Here is a 21,435-nt window from a genome sequence, read left to right on the forward strand (position 1 = left end):
AGCTTTTATTAATAGTAATACTACTAATAATTTCACTTCAAAAACACTACAGTTGTTTATTCTATATTGTTATTATTTGCTGACATTACTGACTTTCATGTTCCATGTTCTAGAGAAGCTGTGTTTACAAGTTTGTCTTCCTGATAATTAGACCCTCAGTCACTTCTCTCATTACTGCTGTAGAGTTTCCTAGATCACACAGATGGACAGCAGATGTCTGTGGGGACCAGTCCACGTATTTACATGGTGCAGATGATTTTGGATCTTATCTTTTATATAACAAAATGGAAAGTACTTCAAACTATTTCATTACATTTTCATACAGTTTGTTTCATCATTAAATCCTGATTTTATATTTTAACGTGTTTTTTGGCAGATTTGTCTTCCTCTTTATCCAACTTCATTCCAGTTAATGTTGAGGGGGCCGCTGTAGCTCAGTTGGTAAGGGCAGTCATCCACGGACCACAAGGTGAGTAGTTCGATTCCCGGCCCCTGGCTATATGTCAAAGTGTCTCTGGGCAAGACACTGAACCCCTAACAGCCCATTCCCCTCCCCAGCTGTGCAGTGCTGGTCCAAGCCTGGTAGAAATTTGGGAGGGTTGCGTCAGGAAGGGCATCCGGTGTAAAAACTGTGCCAAATCAACATGTGGATAATGATCCGCTGTGGCAACACTGAACTCACAGGATAAGCCGAAAGGACAAAAAAAAAAAAAAAATTCCAGTTAATGTTGAATTTCCACAGAACACACATGTTTCCTGCTTCTGGGAGATTTGTAATTTGTTATTGGAACATTCTGGACTGAGTTCATTCACTTTAAACATTCATGTTGTTTAAAGTGGCTCATTACATACAGAGAGTCTGTGTTTAATGATGATCAACGCTTGAGCACAAACGCTGAGCAGGTCAGAACCGAACCAGCAGCAATGTGGAAGGACAGAGGGGAAGAAGAGCTCAGCACAGCACAGCTCTGTGTTTCCCTTTCACTCCATCTAATATCTTATTATGAGTCCCAGGTTTCGGTCCAGAGACACATGTGGGGGCTGCTCTGCAGGATACTGCTCACTGTGGAGGGGCAGAGGTTGATGCCATCAGACAAAACTCTGTTCCATAACAAGAGCATTTGTGAAGTCAGAGGACAAAAAGGGGACAGACGTCTGAGCAGCACCTGGTTTCTATCTGTGCACAAAGCCCATAGATTCCTACTGACGCTCTATGTGGATTATTAGAACGTGAACACACTCATTTTAACTACTTTGAAACTGTGTGCAGATCAAACATGAACCAGGTTTTGTTGCATTTTAGTGATGTGCAGTTGATGAATAACAGCTACTTTTATTATTTGATTTGATTTTTCTTGTTACTAGTTTCAGAGGAGGCTCTGTTGTATTTGTTAAAAACTAAAGTTATTTTTGAAGCATAAATTTCCAAACAACAAAGCAGCTCTAACAATTCCTTTAATTTGTCACAAACCTGGTTTTATTCACACGGTGTAAATACTGCATCTTTTCATTCTTACATTACAAAGTACAATATCAGATGTTAGTACAGTAAATGTTTAAAATTGTTAGAGCAAAAACCAAAATGAAATTGTAAACATCTGTAAATGAAATGTATTTAAACTTGGCTATTAATTATAATGGATGGAACTTAGTATAGCTGACTATAAATCATGAATCATTGGTATTAACAGGTTATTTTACTGTAAAGTCTCATATGAGGACAAAAAAACAGAAAGAAACAACAGCCACAGACAAATACTTCAAATCCAGGGTGTAACTTAAGAAAAACAAAATGTTTTTTTATGTAAAACTGGGTGGAGGCAATTTCTCAGAAGATGGATCATGGACAACATGATGTCACCTCCTCCTTCTCTATACCTTGCTTGACTTCATGGTAGCTGAAAACCTTCACAGCTATCTGCTCTATTTCACTCTTCTCTCCACACTCCATCAGACAAGCAAACCAGCCATCATCCATGTAGACCAGGTCTGAGTAACCACTGGGTCCACGGTTGATGATCCAGGGTTTGCTCCATGTAGTTGAATCATGTGGGGATTCATTCAGATAAACTCCTAAATCTTTCCTGCACGTATCAGTTGGGTGACTGTAGAGCAGCCACTTTGGCTTTTGGTCCTGACCTTCATCTGGAGGTGGAAAGGAAACCACACTTCCCTGACAACCTGTGCATGTTTCCACCAGTTTATCAGCAGAAACAAGGGGCTTAAACTCATTTCCACCATCCTGACTGACAGCTTCAACTCGATAACTTCCTACAGTACGAGCGTTGCAGTAGATAACACTTTTGTCTCCATCATCAAAAAACTCTGCCATCTGACATTCACCTGAGTTTGTCTGAAGCATTTTGCCAAACTTCCATATTTTTCCCTGATCCTTACTATACAGACTGAATGCATATTGATAGGTGAAATAACAACACCAACTCCGACAACAGCATGAAGAATAATAACCATGAACTGGAACAATCAACGTACCATCGTGTGCTTGAAGACCATGTCCGGGTCCAACAGCAAATGTGGCCCAGGTCTTACTTTCAGTCTCAATTTCTTTCTGTTTTTCTGACAGATAATTCACTTCACTCCAGCTGTTTCCTGCATCAGTGGACTCGATGTAGCAGAGACGAGCCTTGTTGTCGTAGTTTTTTATCTGCTTTTTCTCTGAGACGTCGCCTTCAACAAAGATGAAAAACAGTAAAAGGCTTTTGCTGTTTTTCTCAAACACTGGACAGGGGTTCATAGGACGGTCTCCATGATCGGCCTTTTTCACCAGTTCTCTTTCTGGCTCCTAGAAAAGATGAAATAATAAAAAATTGGATGGATGAAAATGAAAATAATATATTTACAAGTAACATAGTAATTAAACATTTGCATAGGATCATTACCTCAAATTCCCATACTTTCTCCTTGTTCTCTTTTCCTCTCTTCATGACCAGAGCAAATGTGTGGGCATCATCTTTTGTTTTTCGCTTCTCAGCAAAGGCCAAAAGGATTTTTTTTTCTCTGTGGTAGAAAAGAGCAGGAATCCTGTAGACACGACCCTCTTTCTCATTGGATTCAAAGATAGTCTTCAGTTCAGGATCAGATGGTTTGTTGGCCATAGTTGCTGTCTGTGTGTCAAACAGACAGGTTCGTCATCAACGACGCTTAAATGTTGCCTGCTGGGGTTTTTATAGTGCCAGACTGGGTGTGAGGGAGGAGAAGTTAATGCACAAAATAAAACTAATCTAATGTTTGGAGATAAACCTCTTTACAAGTGAGCCATTGATGCACAGCTGAAATATGCAAAACCATGTTGGAAGATGTGAGAAAATGAAAGGAAAGAGAATAGGAGGAGAAACTTCCTGATATCCTGCCACCTGAAAGGACTTCCGTTTGTGATAACAGCTGGACTTACAGATGCTCTCTGCCTTAGAATTTGGATCTGTGCTGATAGTGACATGTACATTGCAAATTATAATAAAGGTGCATAAGTACTGTAAACCATCATCTCTGTATGTTTCCCTTAAATGAACTGTTTCAGAAGCCTTTGCACATTTAAAACCTTTGGAATCAACAGATCCACGAAACCACACTTTTTAACATTACTGCTCACACACACAACAAATGATGGTTTACTGGAGAAAAGCAGTGAAGAAGAGTGGGGCATGAAGGGGTGAGATGGTGGCCCAAAGGAGGGGTGGTAGACCTGCTCTGTCCTGAGGTTGTGACATGTTCGTATAGGTGCTTGGCTTCAGTTTCTTGTATGTCAAATAGCGGGTGCTGGTAACCATAGACAGTCTGGAAGGGGATCAACCCTGTGGCATAGGATGAAAGGGCGTTATGGGCCTACTCAATCCAGACCACATTAATGGCCCACAGGGTCCTGGGAGCAGAGGAGGCATAGCCCTCTCTCTAGATCCTGATGTTATCTCTCTCACTGAGCTTTAGACTGTGGGTGGAAACTTGAGGACAAATTAATGGAGATGCTGAGCAACTTGCAGAATTCTGCCCAAAATTAGGCTTTAAGCTGGGGATGGGATCTGAGACGATGTTGCAGGGGAGGCTGTGAAGGCTGAAAAATGTGCTGGATCATGTTCTTGGCATTTTGTTTGACGGTGGGAAGGTTGGGGACTGGAAGCAACTGTGCTATCTGGGAAAACCTGTGTTTCCTGAGGGAGGAGGTAAACCTGTCACAAAGCCTAGACAGAGATTTGACCAGGGTGTCTAGAGAGTGGGCAAAGGATGAAGGAGTCCACGCAGAGGTTTCTGGAGGGGGGGGTTGCTTCAGAACAAGTTGGGCAAGCACACAAGTGTCTGATTTCATAAGCCACCGGAAGCATTGTTCAACCACAAATAGACTGCAGTAGATACCAGGATGACAGGACAAGTGATAGCTATGGCACCATTGCAGGACCCTGATGAAAAGATGATCTGGAAACTATAGATTAGACAAGCAGGTGGAGCTGGGGTTTTGCCTGGAGAACTTCCTCCTCAATGTCGATTCCTATCACATGTAGGAGGCAAGATCATTTCTGGAGTCTCCTCTTCTTCAGGGAGATGAAAATTATGCACCAAGGCATCAGACTTGCTATTGTTGGAGTGGGAACAGTAGGACAGGAAGATGTAAAAGAGTTAAAAACAAAAGGCCCATCAGGCCTCTCTCTCTAGGCCTGTTTCTTATGAATGGACCAGTCTCTCACCTCTACCTTGACTGGATCCATCTTGATGAAATAAACCACTATGTTTAAAGTGGTTTGTATATCGATATGTACAATATGTAGCATATGGGAGAAAACATGTGGACTATAGAAACTAACTCCCATTCAGAAGATAAAGGTTCAGCTAGGACGCAATGATACCAATAACACAAAACACTCAGGTAAAGTTTGTGTTTCCATAAACTATTAAGCTCAAATACATAAACAAAAACTTTTCAGATTTTTTTCTTCGTTAGATCTCAGACATTCCGATAAATCCAACAATTTTACTTACGTTTATTTTAATCTAAATTCTGGAGGACAGACGGTTTCACGTCACTTAAAGACTGATTCAGATGAAGGTTTGAGGTCGCTTGCTATCAAAGGTCTGGAGGCTTGAGCCAGTCCAGGTAGACCCAAAAAAACACCCCCTGACCTATAGAGGTCACAATTGTTTCCTCTGGCCACCCTCCCTTGTAATATGTGAGGAAATGAAAGGAGAGAGGACACGAGGAGTCACTTTGCAAGGGAAATGAGACGTCTGTCCTTTGGACCTGTCATTTGAAAGGACTTCTGTAATAACAGCTGGACCTACAGGTAATCTCTGCCTAACAATTTGGATGTGTACATTACAAATTATGATAAAGGTGCAAAGTTACTGCAAACCATCATCTGCATGTTTCCCTTCAATGAACTGAAGCCTTTGCACATTTAAAACCATTGAGATTAATATTGTCAACAGATCCATGAAACCACAGTTTGTAACGTTACTGCTCAGTTACTACTGTTACAGTTTTGTAACTGCAAGGTTTCTATTTAGATTGTTTTAAACATATCTTCCTCCATAGCTCTAAGTAGATCCTGGATGTCTCTGTCTCTCCTAATATACTCAACAATAGTCGGAGCTGTAGGATCTGAGTCCACAGTGAACAGAATCATGGTGAATTCAGTGACTTGAGAGCTGAATGTGTTCTGGAAGGTCTCTAACTCTCCCTTGTCTTCATCAGTGAGGGGACCCACAGGTAGGACCAGGATGAAGGCATGGACCCCCTCAGGATCACAGAGGGAGATACACCTGAATGATTCCTCCATCACTGTCTCCTGAGGTTTTCCATACAAGGCAGGCAGCTCCACCAGGGAAACCCAACGTCCACACACCTCTCCCTGATTTTTAACACACTCTGATGAGTTGGAGGCTGAATGAAGCTCTGTCTGACCTAAAATGGCCTTGGCTGCTGAGGTCTTTAGTAATCCTCTATGTAACCCACTCGAGTAATACACCTCCTTCTAAGTTTGAAAGGAGCCAAGCGTCAGTGCAACAATCACCAAACATGAGACATCAATGAATTTGCCAACTGGAACTCTAGTTTAACTTATATACATATACAACAATACAATGACAAAATATATTTACAGAAAATAAAATTGGGCCCTTTAACCAAAAAACAATAGTCCTTAATAGTGTTTTTTCAATTAGTGATCACTTTGTTAAATTTAGAATGTTTTCCTTTTGGAGGTTTTCCAAAGTAGTCTTCTACTAAAATCAAGTCAAAGTCTGTGAATTAGTCTGTTGGTAGATTTCAGTATAAAGTCTGACCTGTCAGTTCTGATGGATCACTCTTTTCTGGGTTGCACCCTGGTGGGGTGTTCAACTGTGTATTGCTCCACTGACTGGAACAATCCCACCATACGCAGACCACTCATCCAACTATGCAGCGGCCGTGAGGATGCTGGGTTCCTGAAGATCCAATGGGAGGCTCATCTATGGAATCTCTAGGTCTTCTTTGCTGGAATTTCCAGATGGTTCTCACTCCAATAAAAAAAACTTGACCGAGACAAAAGAAGTTTTCGTTAACCCGATGACAACGGGGCTCCTGACATTCAGCAGCTTCTAAATGAAAACTCCCCTCTTTCCGTTTCCTTTTTTAGGATTTTCGGACTCCAATTGTTCCCTTTATATAAATATCATTAACACTTCCCCAACTCAACAAAGTACGTGAGCCATGCTCGCTTCTCTCTCTCGTGCCTGCGCTTTCTCTCGTGTGTGCCCTCTCTCGGACGGAAACTGCACTGTAAAACTTCCGGTCATAAAAATAAATTAACTTGCCTATATAAATTTTGATGGTAACATAAACTAAGAACAAACATCAACATGAAGTTGATTTTTGAATGAACATTTTGTTCTACCTATTTATATTTTAACCCTACCTGTGCAACCGGGTTACACCTACTCCCACACAGAACCAGGTTTAAAGCTGGTTTGATGGGTTCAGGATTTGGTCTCATGATTAATCCTAAATCACCATCGTCAAACACATCACAGCTCTGATATTCTGTAAAGTTCTCTTTCACAATTTAACTCAAGTGTGATAACAGCTCTCGAAGTTCAAGGTTCTTCCTCTTCAAGTATTTGTATCTGCACATTTTCATCAGGTCTTGTAATGGTTGATGGTTCATGTAGTTTTCACCTGAAGTCTCCTCTCTGGGTGTTGATACCAGAACCAGTGAACGATCAAATGATCGATGACTAAAGAGCTAAAGGACTCTGCAGAATCTCAGTTTGCTCCAACTAGACAGCTGCTTTCTGGTTGATCAGCTGCAAGTGTGTCACTTCCTTTTCTCAGTCTTTGGTGATGCTCAGTGGCTTTAAGTCGAGGCTGAGATGCTACAATCATCACATTAACCTGGATTTTACTGTAAGTTCTGTTTTCTGTGCAAAGAAACAGGCTGAGATGATGTTAATCACTTAAACACAAATAACACATTTTATACTAAAAGGCTTTGGTAGGTATCTGTTTTAACTCAGACTACAGATGTATAATGTGGGATCAGTGTGTTGTGGTTGAATCACTGAAAACCAGGAAGATGCAGCTGGAGACTGACAGCTTCCTTCAGCAGGTCTTTACTCTCTTCCACACTTCAGACTCTTCACTTCCTCGTTACATTCTCTCACATGACCTGTAGAAACCAGTTGGGAACTAGAATCACTTAGTCTGAGCTGGATGCAATTAAGAAACACAGAAGTAGATTGAGTTAAATATAAAAACTCTAAAGTGGCTAATTTGTTAGACTTGTAAATATGTAAATATATAAACAGTGTAACTGTTTATATATTTACATTATAATTATATTTTGTTTTTATCAAATAAGGTTTTTTGTAAATTAATGCAACCGTGCAACCATGACTTTCACACAGAATCTGACTTCCATACCGGATCATTCGGTGCCCAAGTTAACAACCACCGCCACCGGTGCTGTTGACCTATAGGATACTGGTGGAAATTTGACTACTGTTAGTCGAAGACGAAGAAGGAGAGGAGGAAGGTGTGTTCGTAGGCAGAGAGAGGAAAGCTAAGAATGTAGGAATGACAGTAGAGACTTTGAGTGTTGGGACTATGACAGGGAAGGATAGAGAGTTGATTGACATGATGCAGAGAAGGAAGGTGGACATGTTTGTGAAGAACGTTCTAGAGGTGAAAAGAGTATCAGACAGGTTGATGAGTCTGAAGCTGGAAATTGAAGGCGTAATGTTCAGTGTTGTTAGTGGTTATGCCCCACAGGTAGGATGTTAGTTAGAAGAGAAGGAGAAATGATGCTGAGGTTGGAGCTGCCAGGCAGGAGGTCTAGAGGAAGAGCAAAGAGGAGATTTATGGATGTAGTGAGAGAGGACATGAAGTTAGTTGGTGTGAGACAAGAGGATGCAGAGGACAGAGTTAGATGGAGGCACATGATTCACTGTGGAGACCCCTGATAGGGAACAGCCCAAAGGAAAAGTAGAAGTATCAGCATTTATTGTTTTAAAGTTAATAACTGTATTTAAAATAGAATACGTGGAAGAATTCTGAATTGCTAGTCTATTTAAAAATATGTCACTAAATTATTATCATAAGTTATTTAAAAAAACACTCAATGCAGAAAAATGTCTGCAGTTCACATTTTAATATTGTATCATTATTATCTGTACTTTAATGCAAAAAGCAAGGTTTTACTTTTGTAGTTGGCTGATGGAGCTCCCTGATTTTTATTCAACTATCACTAATAATTATTTTCATTATAGCTCTTGTACCAATTCTATTTACAGTAGCTGATGATTTCTTACTTGCCAAACAAACATTTAACCGAGCAACATTTATTAATGATGATGCCTGTACTTTCAGCAATAAGTCTGTTTGCTGGCACATAGTGACCAGATTGTCAAAAACCACCCACTACTACTGTGCTGTAATTTCCAGGTGTGTTAATATTCTTGGCTAAGCTGTGACACAGATCAAGCCAGTCCGGTTTTCCTGTAATTGATTTAAGTAGAAATATAACAGATTAGGAAAGATAAGTTTACAAGATATGGATTGAATATTGGGAAATATTAATATCAAAATCAAATATTGGAAAACAAAAACATTGATATTGTTGTATTAAAAAACAAACAAAATAACTAGGTAACATCATTCTGTAGTTTTGGTCTTTTAGTACCAGTTAGGAACCATCCATCACTTATCCCATTTGCGTCACAGGGGGCTGGAGCTTATCTCAACTTTCATCGGGCGAGAGGCAGGGTCCATCCTGGGCAGGTCGCCAGTCTCTCTCAGGGCCACAGAGACATATGCATACAGACAACCATGGACACTCACATTCACCCCTACGGGCAATTTTAGATTCAACAGTTAATCTAACATGCATGACTTTAAACTGTGGGAGGAAACCTACGCAAGTACGGGGAGATCATGCAAACTCCACACAGAAAGGCTACAACCATTAGGCAATCAGGAACCATTCCAATCATATTGTGATCAACTCCATCATTTTTGTATGAGAAATGTATTTATAACTACCTGGCATCAAGGGTGGAGGGGATAAAATATCTCAGTTGAACACAGTGGGTAATTCTGTCTTTAATTCCATCAGACTTAAACCAGCAGGGTAAAAGTCTGATGGTCAGCATTGTTGACACCTTACGCCTGATTTAATCTCCAGGTAATTGTTTTTAGACACAGTGCAAAAATCTACCTAAAATAATAAACTTTAAAAACAATGAATACAACACATGATAAGAACAAAATGTGACAATTAAATCCCATTGTATCACCTCCTGCTGGTAGGATGACTTTAGGAGAATCATAGATTTACTGTCTAAAGTAGTTTTATAGCAATTAAGAGTGAAACAAGTGTTCATTTTGCAAAAAACAAACACAAAACATCTGAATACATGGAAATGCAGTAATTAATAAACACTAAATTATAAACAACTGCAAACAAAGCAATACTTCTAAAATTACATGACAAACGCAAATCTACTGTAGCTGAATTTATGCCATTGGTACGGTGTAATTACCTGCCAGAAATATCTTTTGTAAAATGTATTTGCTCATGAAAAAAGGCAACCGAGCAATTACAATTAGTTACATATTTAGGTAGGGATCTACTATCAGTCCTGTCGTTTTAAAATGTTCAATAGCAGATATATTTTGGTTGTTAGCATTTAATTAACCCCAGAACTAGATGCTGTATTATGTGAACCAATAAGAGGCTTATTCTGTTATATTAATATATTTGTATGCAAATGATAAAAGATAGTTACAATTAAAGGGGCTAACCATTACTAAAGAATACAAACAGTAGATCAGACTGGGTTTTCAGGCCAATATCTTATGCGATTGAACAAAACCCTTCCTCCTCTGGTGTCAAAAGTTTTTCTTTCAGATCTTTCATTTCTTTGTTGTGTTTTTTCCGTAGTTCATCTATTTCTTCCTTCTGCTCGACCTCATCTTGTTTCATCAGTAAGTCCTTCATCTCTTTATCATGTTCCTTCTGTAATTCGTCTATTTTTTCTTTCTGTATTTTGTTATTTCGTTTTAAAATTTTCTGTCTGAGTTCATCCATTTGTTGTTTCTGATGATTCTGTAATTTGTCAATTTGTTCCTTACAATTTTTTTTATACTGTTTCACAACATTTTGTTTTAAATTATTAATTTCTGTGTTTTGTCTGATTTCTAACTCAGACCCTTTTATTTGCTGCTCGAGGGTCAGATCTTCCTTCTCAAAGTTTTTCTTTTCTTGACTGTGTTTTTGTTTTAATTTATCCATTTGTTCCTTCTCTTCTTTTTTGTTTTGGGTTACAAGATCTTTTTCAAGATTAACCATCTCTATTTTATGTCTTTCCTTCAGTGCTGTCATTTCCTTCCTATATTCTTTCTTTTGGGAAAGAAGTAGCAGTACCAAGTCAGTCAGTTCTCCTTTATGTTTGTCCTGCAGTTCGTCTATTTCCTGTTTTAGATTTTTTTCTGTGTGTGCTGACAGATCAGTTAACCTTTCGTATTCCTTCTGCTTCTCCTGCATGTTTTCGTCATGCTGTTCCTTCAGACTCCTCACTTCTCCCATGTGTTTTTCAATCAGAGCTGCGTAGTCCTTTTCTGATTTATTTTTGAAGTCATTGTATTTTTCAGCTTGCTTTCTGGCCTCTTCTTCATATTTATTTGTTATCTCTTCCAAATGAGTCTTATAATTTTCCTCTAATGCTTTTCGCTCAGTCTCCTCTTTCTCAATTCTATCTCTGTGTTCCTTTCCTTTTTTTTCATATTTTTCCTTTGCTTGCTCGTAATCATCTTGAAGTTTTCTAAGTATTGACTGTTCCTCGAGTCGTCTCTGTTCAGCCACTTTAAGTTGCTCTTCCCATGACTTGCTTTTTTCCCTCTCCCAGGCCTCTTTTTGCTTCATGGTTTCTTTAATCTGCACCAACTGGTTGTCAATTGTTTCCTTTGACTCTGACTCAAATTTTATTTGAGCCTCCAAATCTTTGATTTTTTGTTTCCACTCTTCACGTTCAATTTCTTCCTCTTGTTTCTTTCTCCTAACTTCATCATCTCTAATTTTCTGTTCTCTCTTTCTCTGTTCACGCTCCTTCTTTATATTTTCCTCCTTTTCCTGAAGCTGGGTTACTCTCAGTTTTCTCTCCTGTTCAAGTTTTGCTTCCTGCTCTTCAATTTTTCTATTACTTTTTTGTATTTCTTCTTCATGTTTATTTTTTAGTTCCTCCCTCTCTCTCTTCATCTCTTCCTCCTTCTCCATCAGGATTCTCTTCATTTCTTTCTTTATTGCAGCTTCAGCCTCTTGCAGCATCTCATTGGTGAAGTAGCCGCCTCCATTTTTCCTCATCATTGTATCGATCTTTGATATCAGCTCAGGGACTTGTGTGCGATTGTGTTTATCTTTGTTATTAAACACATGGTATCTTCCTCCACAGTCAGTGATCAGCTTCTTAAAGGAATCATCACATTTCGTTTTAATGTATTCTTCCATTGACAAATTAGCATCCTCCACATCATCTCCTCCAGTTAAAAGAATAATGGTGAACTTTTCAGAATTTTTCCCAAACGTTTTTTTGATTAAGTTCAACGTCTCCTTCTCCTCTGGAGTGAATCTGCCAATTTTTACCACCAATAGAAAGACATGTGGTCCTGGAGCCAGAAGACTGATACATTTCACCATTTCTTCATTAACCTCTTCATGGGACAAAGTTGAATCAAAAAGACCAGGGGTATCAACCACAACAACGGGACGACCATCAACCTTGCCAGTTGCTTTGCAACAACATCTGGTGACTGACGTTTGGCTTGGTTCAGCTTTAAAATCCTTTGCTCCTAGAATAGTGTTTCCTGAAGAACTCTTTCCATTTCCAGTCTTGCCTATCAAAACAATCCTCAGACACTTTGAGCTTTGTTCTTCATCATTACCTGTGGAATAACAACAACTTAAGTTACCTCAAATGGAATGGAATACGTAGTAAGACAGTGCCCAGTGACTGTTTTATAACAGAAATTTTTTTAAATATTATTTAATTTATATTCCACAATAAGAATTTAAAGTACTTACAGAAACCAATTTGGTTTGTTTTCATGTCATTAAGTTCAGCCTGTAGTTTGATTATTTGTTTATCTCGTTCTGTGATCTTTTCAACTTGAGCATGTACAAACATTCCAATTGTGAAGCACCACAGTTTTTCTTTGTAGATTCTCAGTATCGTATCCAACATCTTTGGGACCTCTTGTCTTTCCCTGATGTTGAGAACAACAGATCTTCCTCCACAGCTCTGACAGAGATCCTGGATCTCCTTGTTTCCCTGTAGAAAGTTAACAACAGCTGGAGCTGTAGGATCTGAGTCCACAGTGAACAGAATCACGGTGAAGTCATTGACTCGAGAGCTGAATGTGTTCTGGAAGGTCTTTAACTCTCCCTTGTCTTCATGAGTGAGGGGACCCACAGGTAGGACCAGGATGAAGGCATGGACCCCCTCAGGATCACAGAGGGAGATACACCTGAATGATTCCTCCATCACTGTCTCCTGAGGTTTTCCATACAAGGCAGGCAGCTCCACCAGGGAAACCCAACGTCCACACACCTCTCCCTGATTTTTAACACACTCTGATGAGTTGGAGGCTGAATGAAGCTCTGTCTGACCTAAAATGGCCTTGGCTGCTGAGGTCTTCACTGATCCTCTCCTCCCACACAGAACCAGGTTTAAAGCTGGTTTGATGGGTTCAGGATTTGGTCTCAGGGTGTCTTCAGTGAAGGTGAGGAAGGTTCCTTTGTTTCCATGTACAATGTACTCAATCTTCTCCATTAACTGCTCATGGTGACTGTCAGACATGTTGTAGTTTCTTCCTCCACATTCTTCAAGCAGCTGATTCACAGTGGAATCTGCTTTCTTATCGTCTGTCATTATGATCATTGAGTATTTAAAGGCATCTTGACCAAACAAACTCAGGATAAACTGCAGTTTTTGTTTGTCCTCTCTATTAAACTCAGATGGTTTCACTAACAGCAGCAGGACATTTGGTCCTGGTGGACAAAGATTCATGCATGTTTCCACCTCTTGTCTCAGGGTCTCCTCAGACAGACGGAACATGTCTGGGGTTTTTACCACTGTTAGAAGTTTCCCTCTCCACTCTGAACAGTGTTTGACTGATTTCATACTGTCTTTTCTTGATGAATGAAAAACTTTTTGTCCAATGATGAAGTTACCAAGTTTTATCTTTTTGTCTTCACTTTTCCCCAACAGCACAATCCTGAGTGCAGAGACTACAACACAAAAACAGAGAAAAAACCATTATTACTATTTGTGGATGGTGACTACAAGTTATTTATGTCACTGATCATGTGACAGAGTAAAACACACAGAATTTAAACATATGGTAAAGATAATTTTCCATTGTTCAAATAGTTTACAAATACTTTAACCCTATTAGAAGACAAAAACATTAATTACAGAGCTGCACATCTGTCATGGTGTTTTACTGCATGAGATAATAATGTGTAAGTTTTCTCACAGTTAAAACCAGTTCTTGGAGAATCAATTTTCAGACTTTGCAGACCTGTAAAACATAAGAATGAACCAAAGTAATTTTTAACTCTTCTTCAAACTTCCTTAAACATCATTGTTTTCACAAACATAATTTTAAACCTACCAACATATCTAACATGATCCAAGTTGACATTAACTGCTCTTTCTTGTTTCAGCTTTCCATCACCACTGGGTAAATCAGATTTTGGGGCCTTAAATTCTTCACAGTCCACATGATCTCCATCATTCTCCTTCACAATTAGACCCATGAATGTTATCAATTGTTGAGGCTCAAGGTTCTTCTGCCACAACAACTTGTGTTTACATTTTCTCAGAAAGTTTCCTAACTGTGGATTCTCATTAGATTTGTGTATAAAAGCTGAACTCTCCTCTTCCTCTTTGGAAGCTGTTATCAGTAACAGTGAATGATTAAATGATGGATCACCAAAGAGTTCAAGAACTGATTGTAGCCTCTTAGCGTGTTCATCAGTAAAGTCTTCAGGCTGTAGAACCAGCAGGAACACATGAGGTCCAGGAGAAGAGAGTCTCACACAGTTTTCTATATGTTTTGACTGTTGGTGTTCATCAATGTCAGGATGCAGCAGATCTGGGGTGTTGATAAGAACAATGTGTTTGTCCTTCCGCTGTCCACAGACTCTCAGACAGCAGACTGGTTCTTCCTCAGTGATGAACTTAGTCTGTCCTAGTATCAAGTTCCCCACTGAGCTCCTCTCAGACCAGCTGTTTCCCAGCAGCACAACCCTCAGCTCAGACACTGAAAAAAAAATATTGATATGCTTAATGCTAAATACATATACAAGATATCATTTTTAAAAATAGTTTTAACCTAAATATTATATTTTGTGAATTCCTTCTACCTTACAAAAAAATTATTTCAGATCAACTAAATAATTCTGTTCAGTTTGACTCACTGTCAGGTGGAAGTATTTCATGGTTGCTGCTGTGTTTTTTGGGTTGTTGTTGTTCTGTGACTGTAAGAACACAAACAGAATTACATTGATTTCTTAGGACACCAGTAATTACATCAATCAGCTGTGCAAAAATGACTGGTGTCTTTACAAATAACTATAATTTGATGAACTTTAATAATAACTTTCTGAAGATGATACTGATTCAGAAAGCTCTGAAATGACTAGAACTCAAATTATATCACAAATGTATTACAGTTTTGAACAGGTTCACTCTGAAGTCACATTTTTAACACACAGGCTGCAACAGACACATTGTGTTTTTAAAATGTTCTTTTGGAAACATTAAAAACATGCAAAAAACGCTCAAAACTTTTATACTTGTTAGACAGCAGACAAAATATATATCTCAATATCTCATGGTTCTAGAGAGAACAACCATGCTGTTCTGCATTTCTTTCAGATGACCTGTTGAAATACTGTAAAAAACTTTTCTTGATTCATTCCTGTGTGCAGGTTTTTCTGCATCCAACTGTCTTTGACATGCAGGACAGTGAACATCTAGAAACATGCAGAAACAGACACCTGGAGAAAAAGGGAATTAACTTGAATAAAATGGAATCATGGGATCATAGTAATTAACAAATACGCAACCACAAGGCGACATAAACCAGTCTTTTTGTGCCAGTCCCAAGTTTGGAGGGTTTTGTCAGGAAGGTCATCAGATATAAAACATACCAAATTACTTCCATACTGGATCGGTCAGAGACCACCACCGGTGCTGTTGACAGGATGCCGGTGGAAACTGAGCAAGTGTTGTTCGATGAAGGAGAGGAGGAAGGTGTGTTCATAGGCAGAGAGAGAAGAGGAAAGCTAAGAATGTAGGACTGACAGTAGGGACTTCGAATGTTAGAAAGTTGACTTACATGATGCACAGAAGGAAGGTGGACATACTGTGTGTCCAGGAGACCAGGTGGAAAGGTAGCAAGGCTAGAAGCTTAGGAGCAGCGTTCAAGTTTTTTTAACAATGGGTCAGATAGGAAGAGAAAGGGAGTAGGAGTTATCCTGAAAGAGGAGTTTGTGAGGAATGTTCTCAATGTTGTTTGATGTTTTGAGGTGAAAGAGAGAGTGCTGATTGGAGCAGATCTTAATGGACATGTAAGTGAACAGAGGTGATGAGACTGTGATGGGCAGGTTTGGTCTTCAGGACAGGAACGCAGAAGGACAGATGGTGGTTGACTTTGCAAAGTGGATGGAAATGGCTGTAGTGAACACTTTCTTCCAGAAGAGGCAGGAACATAGGGTGACGTACAAGAGCGGAGGTAGAAGCACTCAGGTGGACGACATCTTGTGTAGAAGACGTAATCTGAAAGAGATCAGTGACTCTAAAGTATTGGTGGTTTGGAGGTGCTTCCAGATGACTGGCCAACTACAACTAATGTGATCAGGGAGACAGGTAGGAGGGGACTCGGTGTGTCATCTGGAAAGAGGAAAGTGGAAAAGGAGACTTGGTGGTGGAACGAGGAAGTTCAGGAGTGTATACAGAGAAAGAAGTTAGCTAAGAAGAAGTGGGACACTGAGAACTGAAAAGAGTAGACAGGAGTACAGGGAGATACAGCGTAAGGTGAAGGTAGAGGTGGCAAAGGTCACACACAGAGCATATGAGGACTTGTATGTTAGGTTGGACACTAAAGAGGGAGAGGTGGATTTGTACAGGTTGGTGAGACAAAGAGATAGAGATGGGAAGGATGTGCAGCAGGTTAGTGTGATTAAAGATAAGGATGGAAATGTATTGACAGGTGCCAGGAGTGTGATGGGAAGATGGAAGGAGAACTTTGAAGAGTTGATGAACGAGGAAAATGAAAGGGAACGAAGAGTAGAAGAGGTGACTGGTGTGGAGCAGGAAGTAGCAAAGATTAGTAAGAGTGAAGTGAGGAGGACGTTGAAGAGGATGAAGAGTGGAAAGGCAGATAGTCCTGATGACAAACCTGTGGAGGTATGGAAGTGTCTAGGAGAGGTGGCAGTAGAGTTTCTGACTAGTTTGTTTAACAAGATCTTGGAGAGTGAGAGGATGCTGAGGCGTGGAGGAGAAGTGTACTTATGCCAATTTTTAAGAACAAGGGAGATGTGCAGAGCTGTGGCAACTACAGAGGAATAAAGCTGATGAGCCAAACAATGAAGTTGTGGGAAAGAGTAGTGCAAGCTCGGCTAAGGGCAGAGGTGAGCATTTGTGAGCAGCAATATGGTTTCATGCCTAGAAAGAGTCCAACAGATGCAGTATTTGCTTTGAGGATGCTGATGGAGAAGTACAGAGAAGGTCAGAGGGAGTTGCATTGTGTCTTCGTAGATTTAGAGAAAGCGTATGACAGGGTGCAGAGAGAGGAGCTGTGGTATTGTATGAGGACGTCTGGAGCGGCAGAGAAGTATGTTAGAGTGGTGCAGGACATGTATGAGAGCTGTAAGGCAGTGGTGAGGTGTGCTGTAGGTGTGACAGAGGAGTTCAAGGTGGAGGTGGGTCTGCATCAAGGATCAGCTTTGAGCCCCTTCTTGTTTGCTCTGGTGATGGACAGACTGACAGATGAGGTTAGACAAGAATCTCCCTGGACTATGATGTTTGCAGATGACATTGTTATTTGTAGTGAGAGCAGGGAGCAGGTGGAGGAAAATCTAGAGAGGTGGAGGTCTGCTCTGGAAAACAGAGGAATGAAGCTTAGCCGCAGTAAGACAGAATACATGTGTGTCAATGAGAGGGACCCAGGTGGAACGATGAGGTTACAGGGAGCAGAGGTGAAGAAGGTGCAGGACTTTAAGTACTTAGGGTCAACGGTTCAGAGCAACGGAGAATGTGGAAAAGAGGTGAAGAGGCGAGTGCAAGCAGGTTGGAACGGGTGGAGAAAAGTGTCAGGTGTGTTGTGTGATAAAAGATTATGAGCAAGAATGAAAGGAAAGATGTTCAAGACGGTGGTGAGACCAGAGATGTTGTTCGGCTTAGAGACAGTGGCACTGAAGAAAAGACAGGAGGCAGAGCTGGAGGTAGCAGAGCTTAAGATGTTGAGGTTCTCTTTGGGAGTGACGAGGATGGACAGGATCAGGAATGAGGACATCAGAGGGACAGCTCATGTTAGATGTTTTGGAGATAAAGTCAGAGAGGACAGATTGAGGTGGTTTGGACATGTTCAGAGGAGAAACTGTGAATATATTGATAGAAGGATGATGAGGTTGGAGCTGCCAGGCAGGAGGTCTAGAGGAAGAACAAAGAGGAGATTTATGGATGTAGTGAGGGAGGACATGAAGTTAGTTGGTGTGAGAGAAGAGGATGCAGAGGACAGAGTTAGATGGAGGAAAATGATTCACTGTGGAGACACATGAAAGGGAACAACTGAAAGGAAAAGTGTAATAGAGTAGTTACCAAATCTGTGGTGGATAAACAGTGTATTTGTATTTGTATTTGGAGAGATTTGAGCTAATGTTTTTAGGATTGAATAAAGTTATAGATGCTGATGGATAATAATATGATCTGTAATGCTGAGGCTGTATGGTACAGTAACTGATCACATGGTGGATGTGCATATTTGGAGTGTAAAAGTGTGAAGTAAGCATTACCTATTGTAGGACATTTAGTAAGAAGAGTAAAAAACTCAGACATGCTTCCTTCTACTGCACGGAGATACTGTGTTGGTCTGCATCAAGAATTTCACCCAGAAGAGCTCTGTGCCAGCAGGCAATGCAGCCAGCTGCTTGGGACCCGAGGCCAGTAGGGGTCCTTGATGTCTGACAAAAGTTACTGATTGTGTACAAAGTTTCTAGTTTCAAACTTCTAGTCACAGACCTCCCTAAGACTCAGACTGTCACTCATTGCAAGTAGTGCTGTTGTAAACACACATGTCTAATGAAGCAATGAAAACCATCTGGTGAAAATGAAGAGGAGTCATTTTTCTGGGAGAGAAAAAAAGAAGAACAAAAGAAAGAGAGTAGGATAGCGATAAGTGGATCAGTGGAGATCTTAACAATTAAACATAATAAAATAAACAGCATTATCTAATTGCTGCTAGTGTAGCTGTAATTGTGGTGAAGAGACAGTGAACAGAACTTCTACTGGTGTCACATTGTTTCTTTTGTTTAATGTGATATTTAACATGAGTTAACTCAGCTAACTAAGTTAGCAGAGCAGCTTTAAGCTATGAATGCTAAGTTATAAAATTTAGATGTAAAGAAATTTGTATTGTACTGTATTATAAATCACTACAGTATATTACTGTAAGTAATACTATGTGGAGTGTGGTAACCTTAAGCATAGTGGTTTTAGGTTGCATACATTTTTTCCTAGGACCCCAACAGACTCTAGGATCCACACTGCTGAGACCAACAAAAGATCCCAGAATCGACAGATGAGACTCTTTCAACAGCCAATTTTTAGATTTTGCAACCAGCCTCATTCTCCAAACACTTAGTAGAATAATAGACAAGTTAAGGCAAGAATAGTGATATCTGACTGATTGTTGTATCTTTTAAATACTTTTGTTTGCTGTTAGCTTTTGCATCTGCTAAATAAAGTACAACTGCAGTTAAAGTGAAAGTTTACATGTTTTAATTAGGAACTAAGAGTTTTAAGGGTCATAGCCTCTACAATTAGTGGAAAAGTGGGTGATGTTGGCTCTACTCTCCTAAGCAGTAAAAGTATATTTACAGCTTAAAAATATTCCAGCAACAACAACAACTGTTACTGTCAGGAAGAAGCTCAGTTAACCAGTGTGACTCATTAGTATCTGTAGTTTCAGGCTCATGCAGGCGACAGTCAAAAGGCAGCAGAGAAACATTAGGATGAAGGCCGTGAACAGCTGGATGAATATTCCCACCTCAGCCTAAACAGAAACTTGTTGTGTTTGATCTCGGGCAGGCTGCTGTAGACCACTTTATATAATATTTGATAGTGAAGCACCATAAGAACCATAGCTAGAAAGTTTTGGTTTCTGGTGAATGTGATTTGTTGTTTCAGCTTAGGAATCACTGAGCATTTAAAGCTCTGAACTAACAAAGGCACAAATATTAGTTTGCTTTTAACAAGGCGGCGACTTCAGCTGCACTGAGTTAATAAGTTACTTAAAGAAGCTAATGTGCTGAAGCATCAGTGTCAGTGTCAGTGCTTGTCTTCAGCTCTCCTGGACCTGAGAGTCTACCAACACTAAAAATACATTCATTAATAAATGTTTGACAATCTGGCACTTGTATATCATGGAAATAAAATATTTCTTTTCTTAATATTTTGCTTTAATGTCTTTTCTGCTTTTTGATGCTTTGTACTTCACCTGTAAGTCACTTTGGATAAAAGCCTCAACCAAATTAAATCTGAAAACAAACAAAGCAACATTTTTTTACGTGGACCACTGTTATTTATGGTCCTGCATTCAATTTACAATTAATCTCTGACTCTCTGACCACGATCAAAACAGTCAGTTTAAAATTCATGTGTGTTAAAATTAGAACTGAGCATTAAAACCCTGTAATATGAATCTCATCTTACTGATCTGCACTTACCAACAGCTTCTGTAGGATCCAGTTGAAAACTGCATCCTTCCGCTTTTTTCAGACTTTCCTCATCACCAGCTGCTGCATCTTCAAACACATCACAGATCACATGTCCATTGTTCTCTTTAACAATTTGACCCATGCACGTTAACAGCTCTCGATATTCAAGGTTTTTCCTTTTCAGGCGTCTGTATCCACACATTGTGATCATGTGTTTTAAGGGTTGGACGGGTTCATCTCTTTTCTTAACGACTGAACTCTCCTCTCTGAGTGCTGATATCAGAACCAGTGAATGATCAAATGATCGATCACTAAAGAGTTGAAGGAGTCTGCAGAGTCTCAGTTTGTGTTCATCAGTGAAGTCTTCAGGCTGTAGAACCAGCAGGAACACATGAGGTCCAGGAGCAGAGAGACTCACACACTTTTCTATATGTTTTGACTGCTGGTGTTCAACAATGTCAGGATGCAGCAGATCTGGGGTGTTGATGAGAACAATGTGTTTGTCCTTCAGCTGTCCACTGACTCTCAGACAGTCCTCTGGTTCTTTCTCAGTGTCAAACACAGTCTCTCCCAGTATGAAGTTCCTCACTGAGCTCCTCTCAGACCAGCTGTTCCCCAGCAGAACAACCCTCAGCTCAGACACTGAAATCAAAACAATGAATTAAAAAAAAAACTTTTTTAATGTTTAGAAGTAAACATAATGATATTTTTGTGTATAAAGCCAATGAGGAAGTCACAGTTTTTAGGGTCAGTTTATCAGCCGTTATCATCTTGAAATTTCACCAGTTAGTTTCCACAGATTGACTTCATACCATCCACATATAAACACTGAGATTCTAGATGTTAAAATACAGAAAACTTCATCTGGTTTAACTCACAATCAGGTGGCAGATGGGGAAAGCTGCTGCTGTGCTTCAGTGGTTGTGTATCAACTGTCTCTGTGACGATAAAG

The 21,435-nt window shown here is 39.8% G+C and overlaps 2 protein-coding genes across 11 annotated transcripts in view; both read right to left on the reverse strand.

Annotated features, from left to right (window-relative positions):
- LOC137135790 (uncharacterized) overlaps positions 1-21,435 on the reverse strand; it is a 191,457-nt gene that overhangs the window by 89,449 nt on the left and 80,573 nt on the right. For 4 of the 10 annotated variants that reach the window (XM_067520366.1, XM_067520367.1, XM_067520368.1 and 1 more), the window contains one exon: positions 21,362-21,421. The exons of 4 other annotated variants lie outside the window; for them this stretch is intronic. In XM_067520366.1, coding sequence (XP_067376467.1) covers positions 21,362-21,421 — 60 coding nt within the window. Of the gene's footprint in view, positions 1-8,654; positions 12,422-12,560; positions 13,767-14,014; positions 14,060-14,152; positions 14,804-14,960; positions 15,021-20,492; positions 21,126-21,361; positions 21,422-21,435 lie in introns of those variants that run through there. 2 more of the 10 variants (XM_067520379.1, XM_067520378.1) reach the window with 2 other exon arrangements.
- Positions 1,469-5,945, reverse strand: LOC137135798 (sialidase-3-like). The gene is made up of 2 exons (XM_067520387.1): positions 2,901-5,945; positions 1,469-2,803 (listed from the first exon to the last, which is right to left on the reverse strand). The coding sequence occupies exons 1-2, from the start codon at positions 3,114-3,116 to the stop codon at positions 1,841-1,843; spliced, it is 1,179 nt and encodes a 392-aa protein (XP_067376488.1). The 5' UTR covers positions 3,117-5,945; the 3' UTR covers positions 1,469-1,840.

Source organism: Channa argus, chromosome 11 (assembly GCF_033026475.1).
Source record: "Channa argus isolate prfri chromosome 11, Channa argus male v1.0, whole genome shotgun sequence".
In the NCBI taxonomy this organism is placed as follows: domain Eukaryota; kingdom Metazoa; phylum Chordata; class Actinopteri; order Anabantiformes; family Channidae; genus Channa; species Channa argus.

What these genes read in the sequence shown, in the direction of transcription:
- LOC137135798 (XM_067520387.1), bottom strand. Translation starts at nt 3,116, where the DNA reads ATGGCCAACAAACCATCTGATCCTGAACTGAAGACTATCTTTGAATCC. An exon ending in AGAAAGTATGGGAATTTGAG is followed by an intron (nt 2,804 to 2,900) that starts GTAATGATCCTA and finishes CATCTTTTCTAG; the next exon opens with GAGCCAGAAAGAGAACTGGT.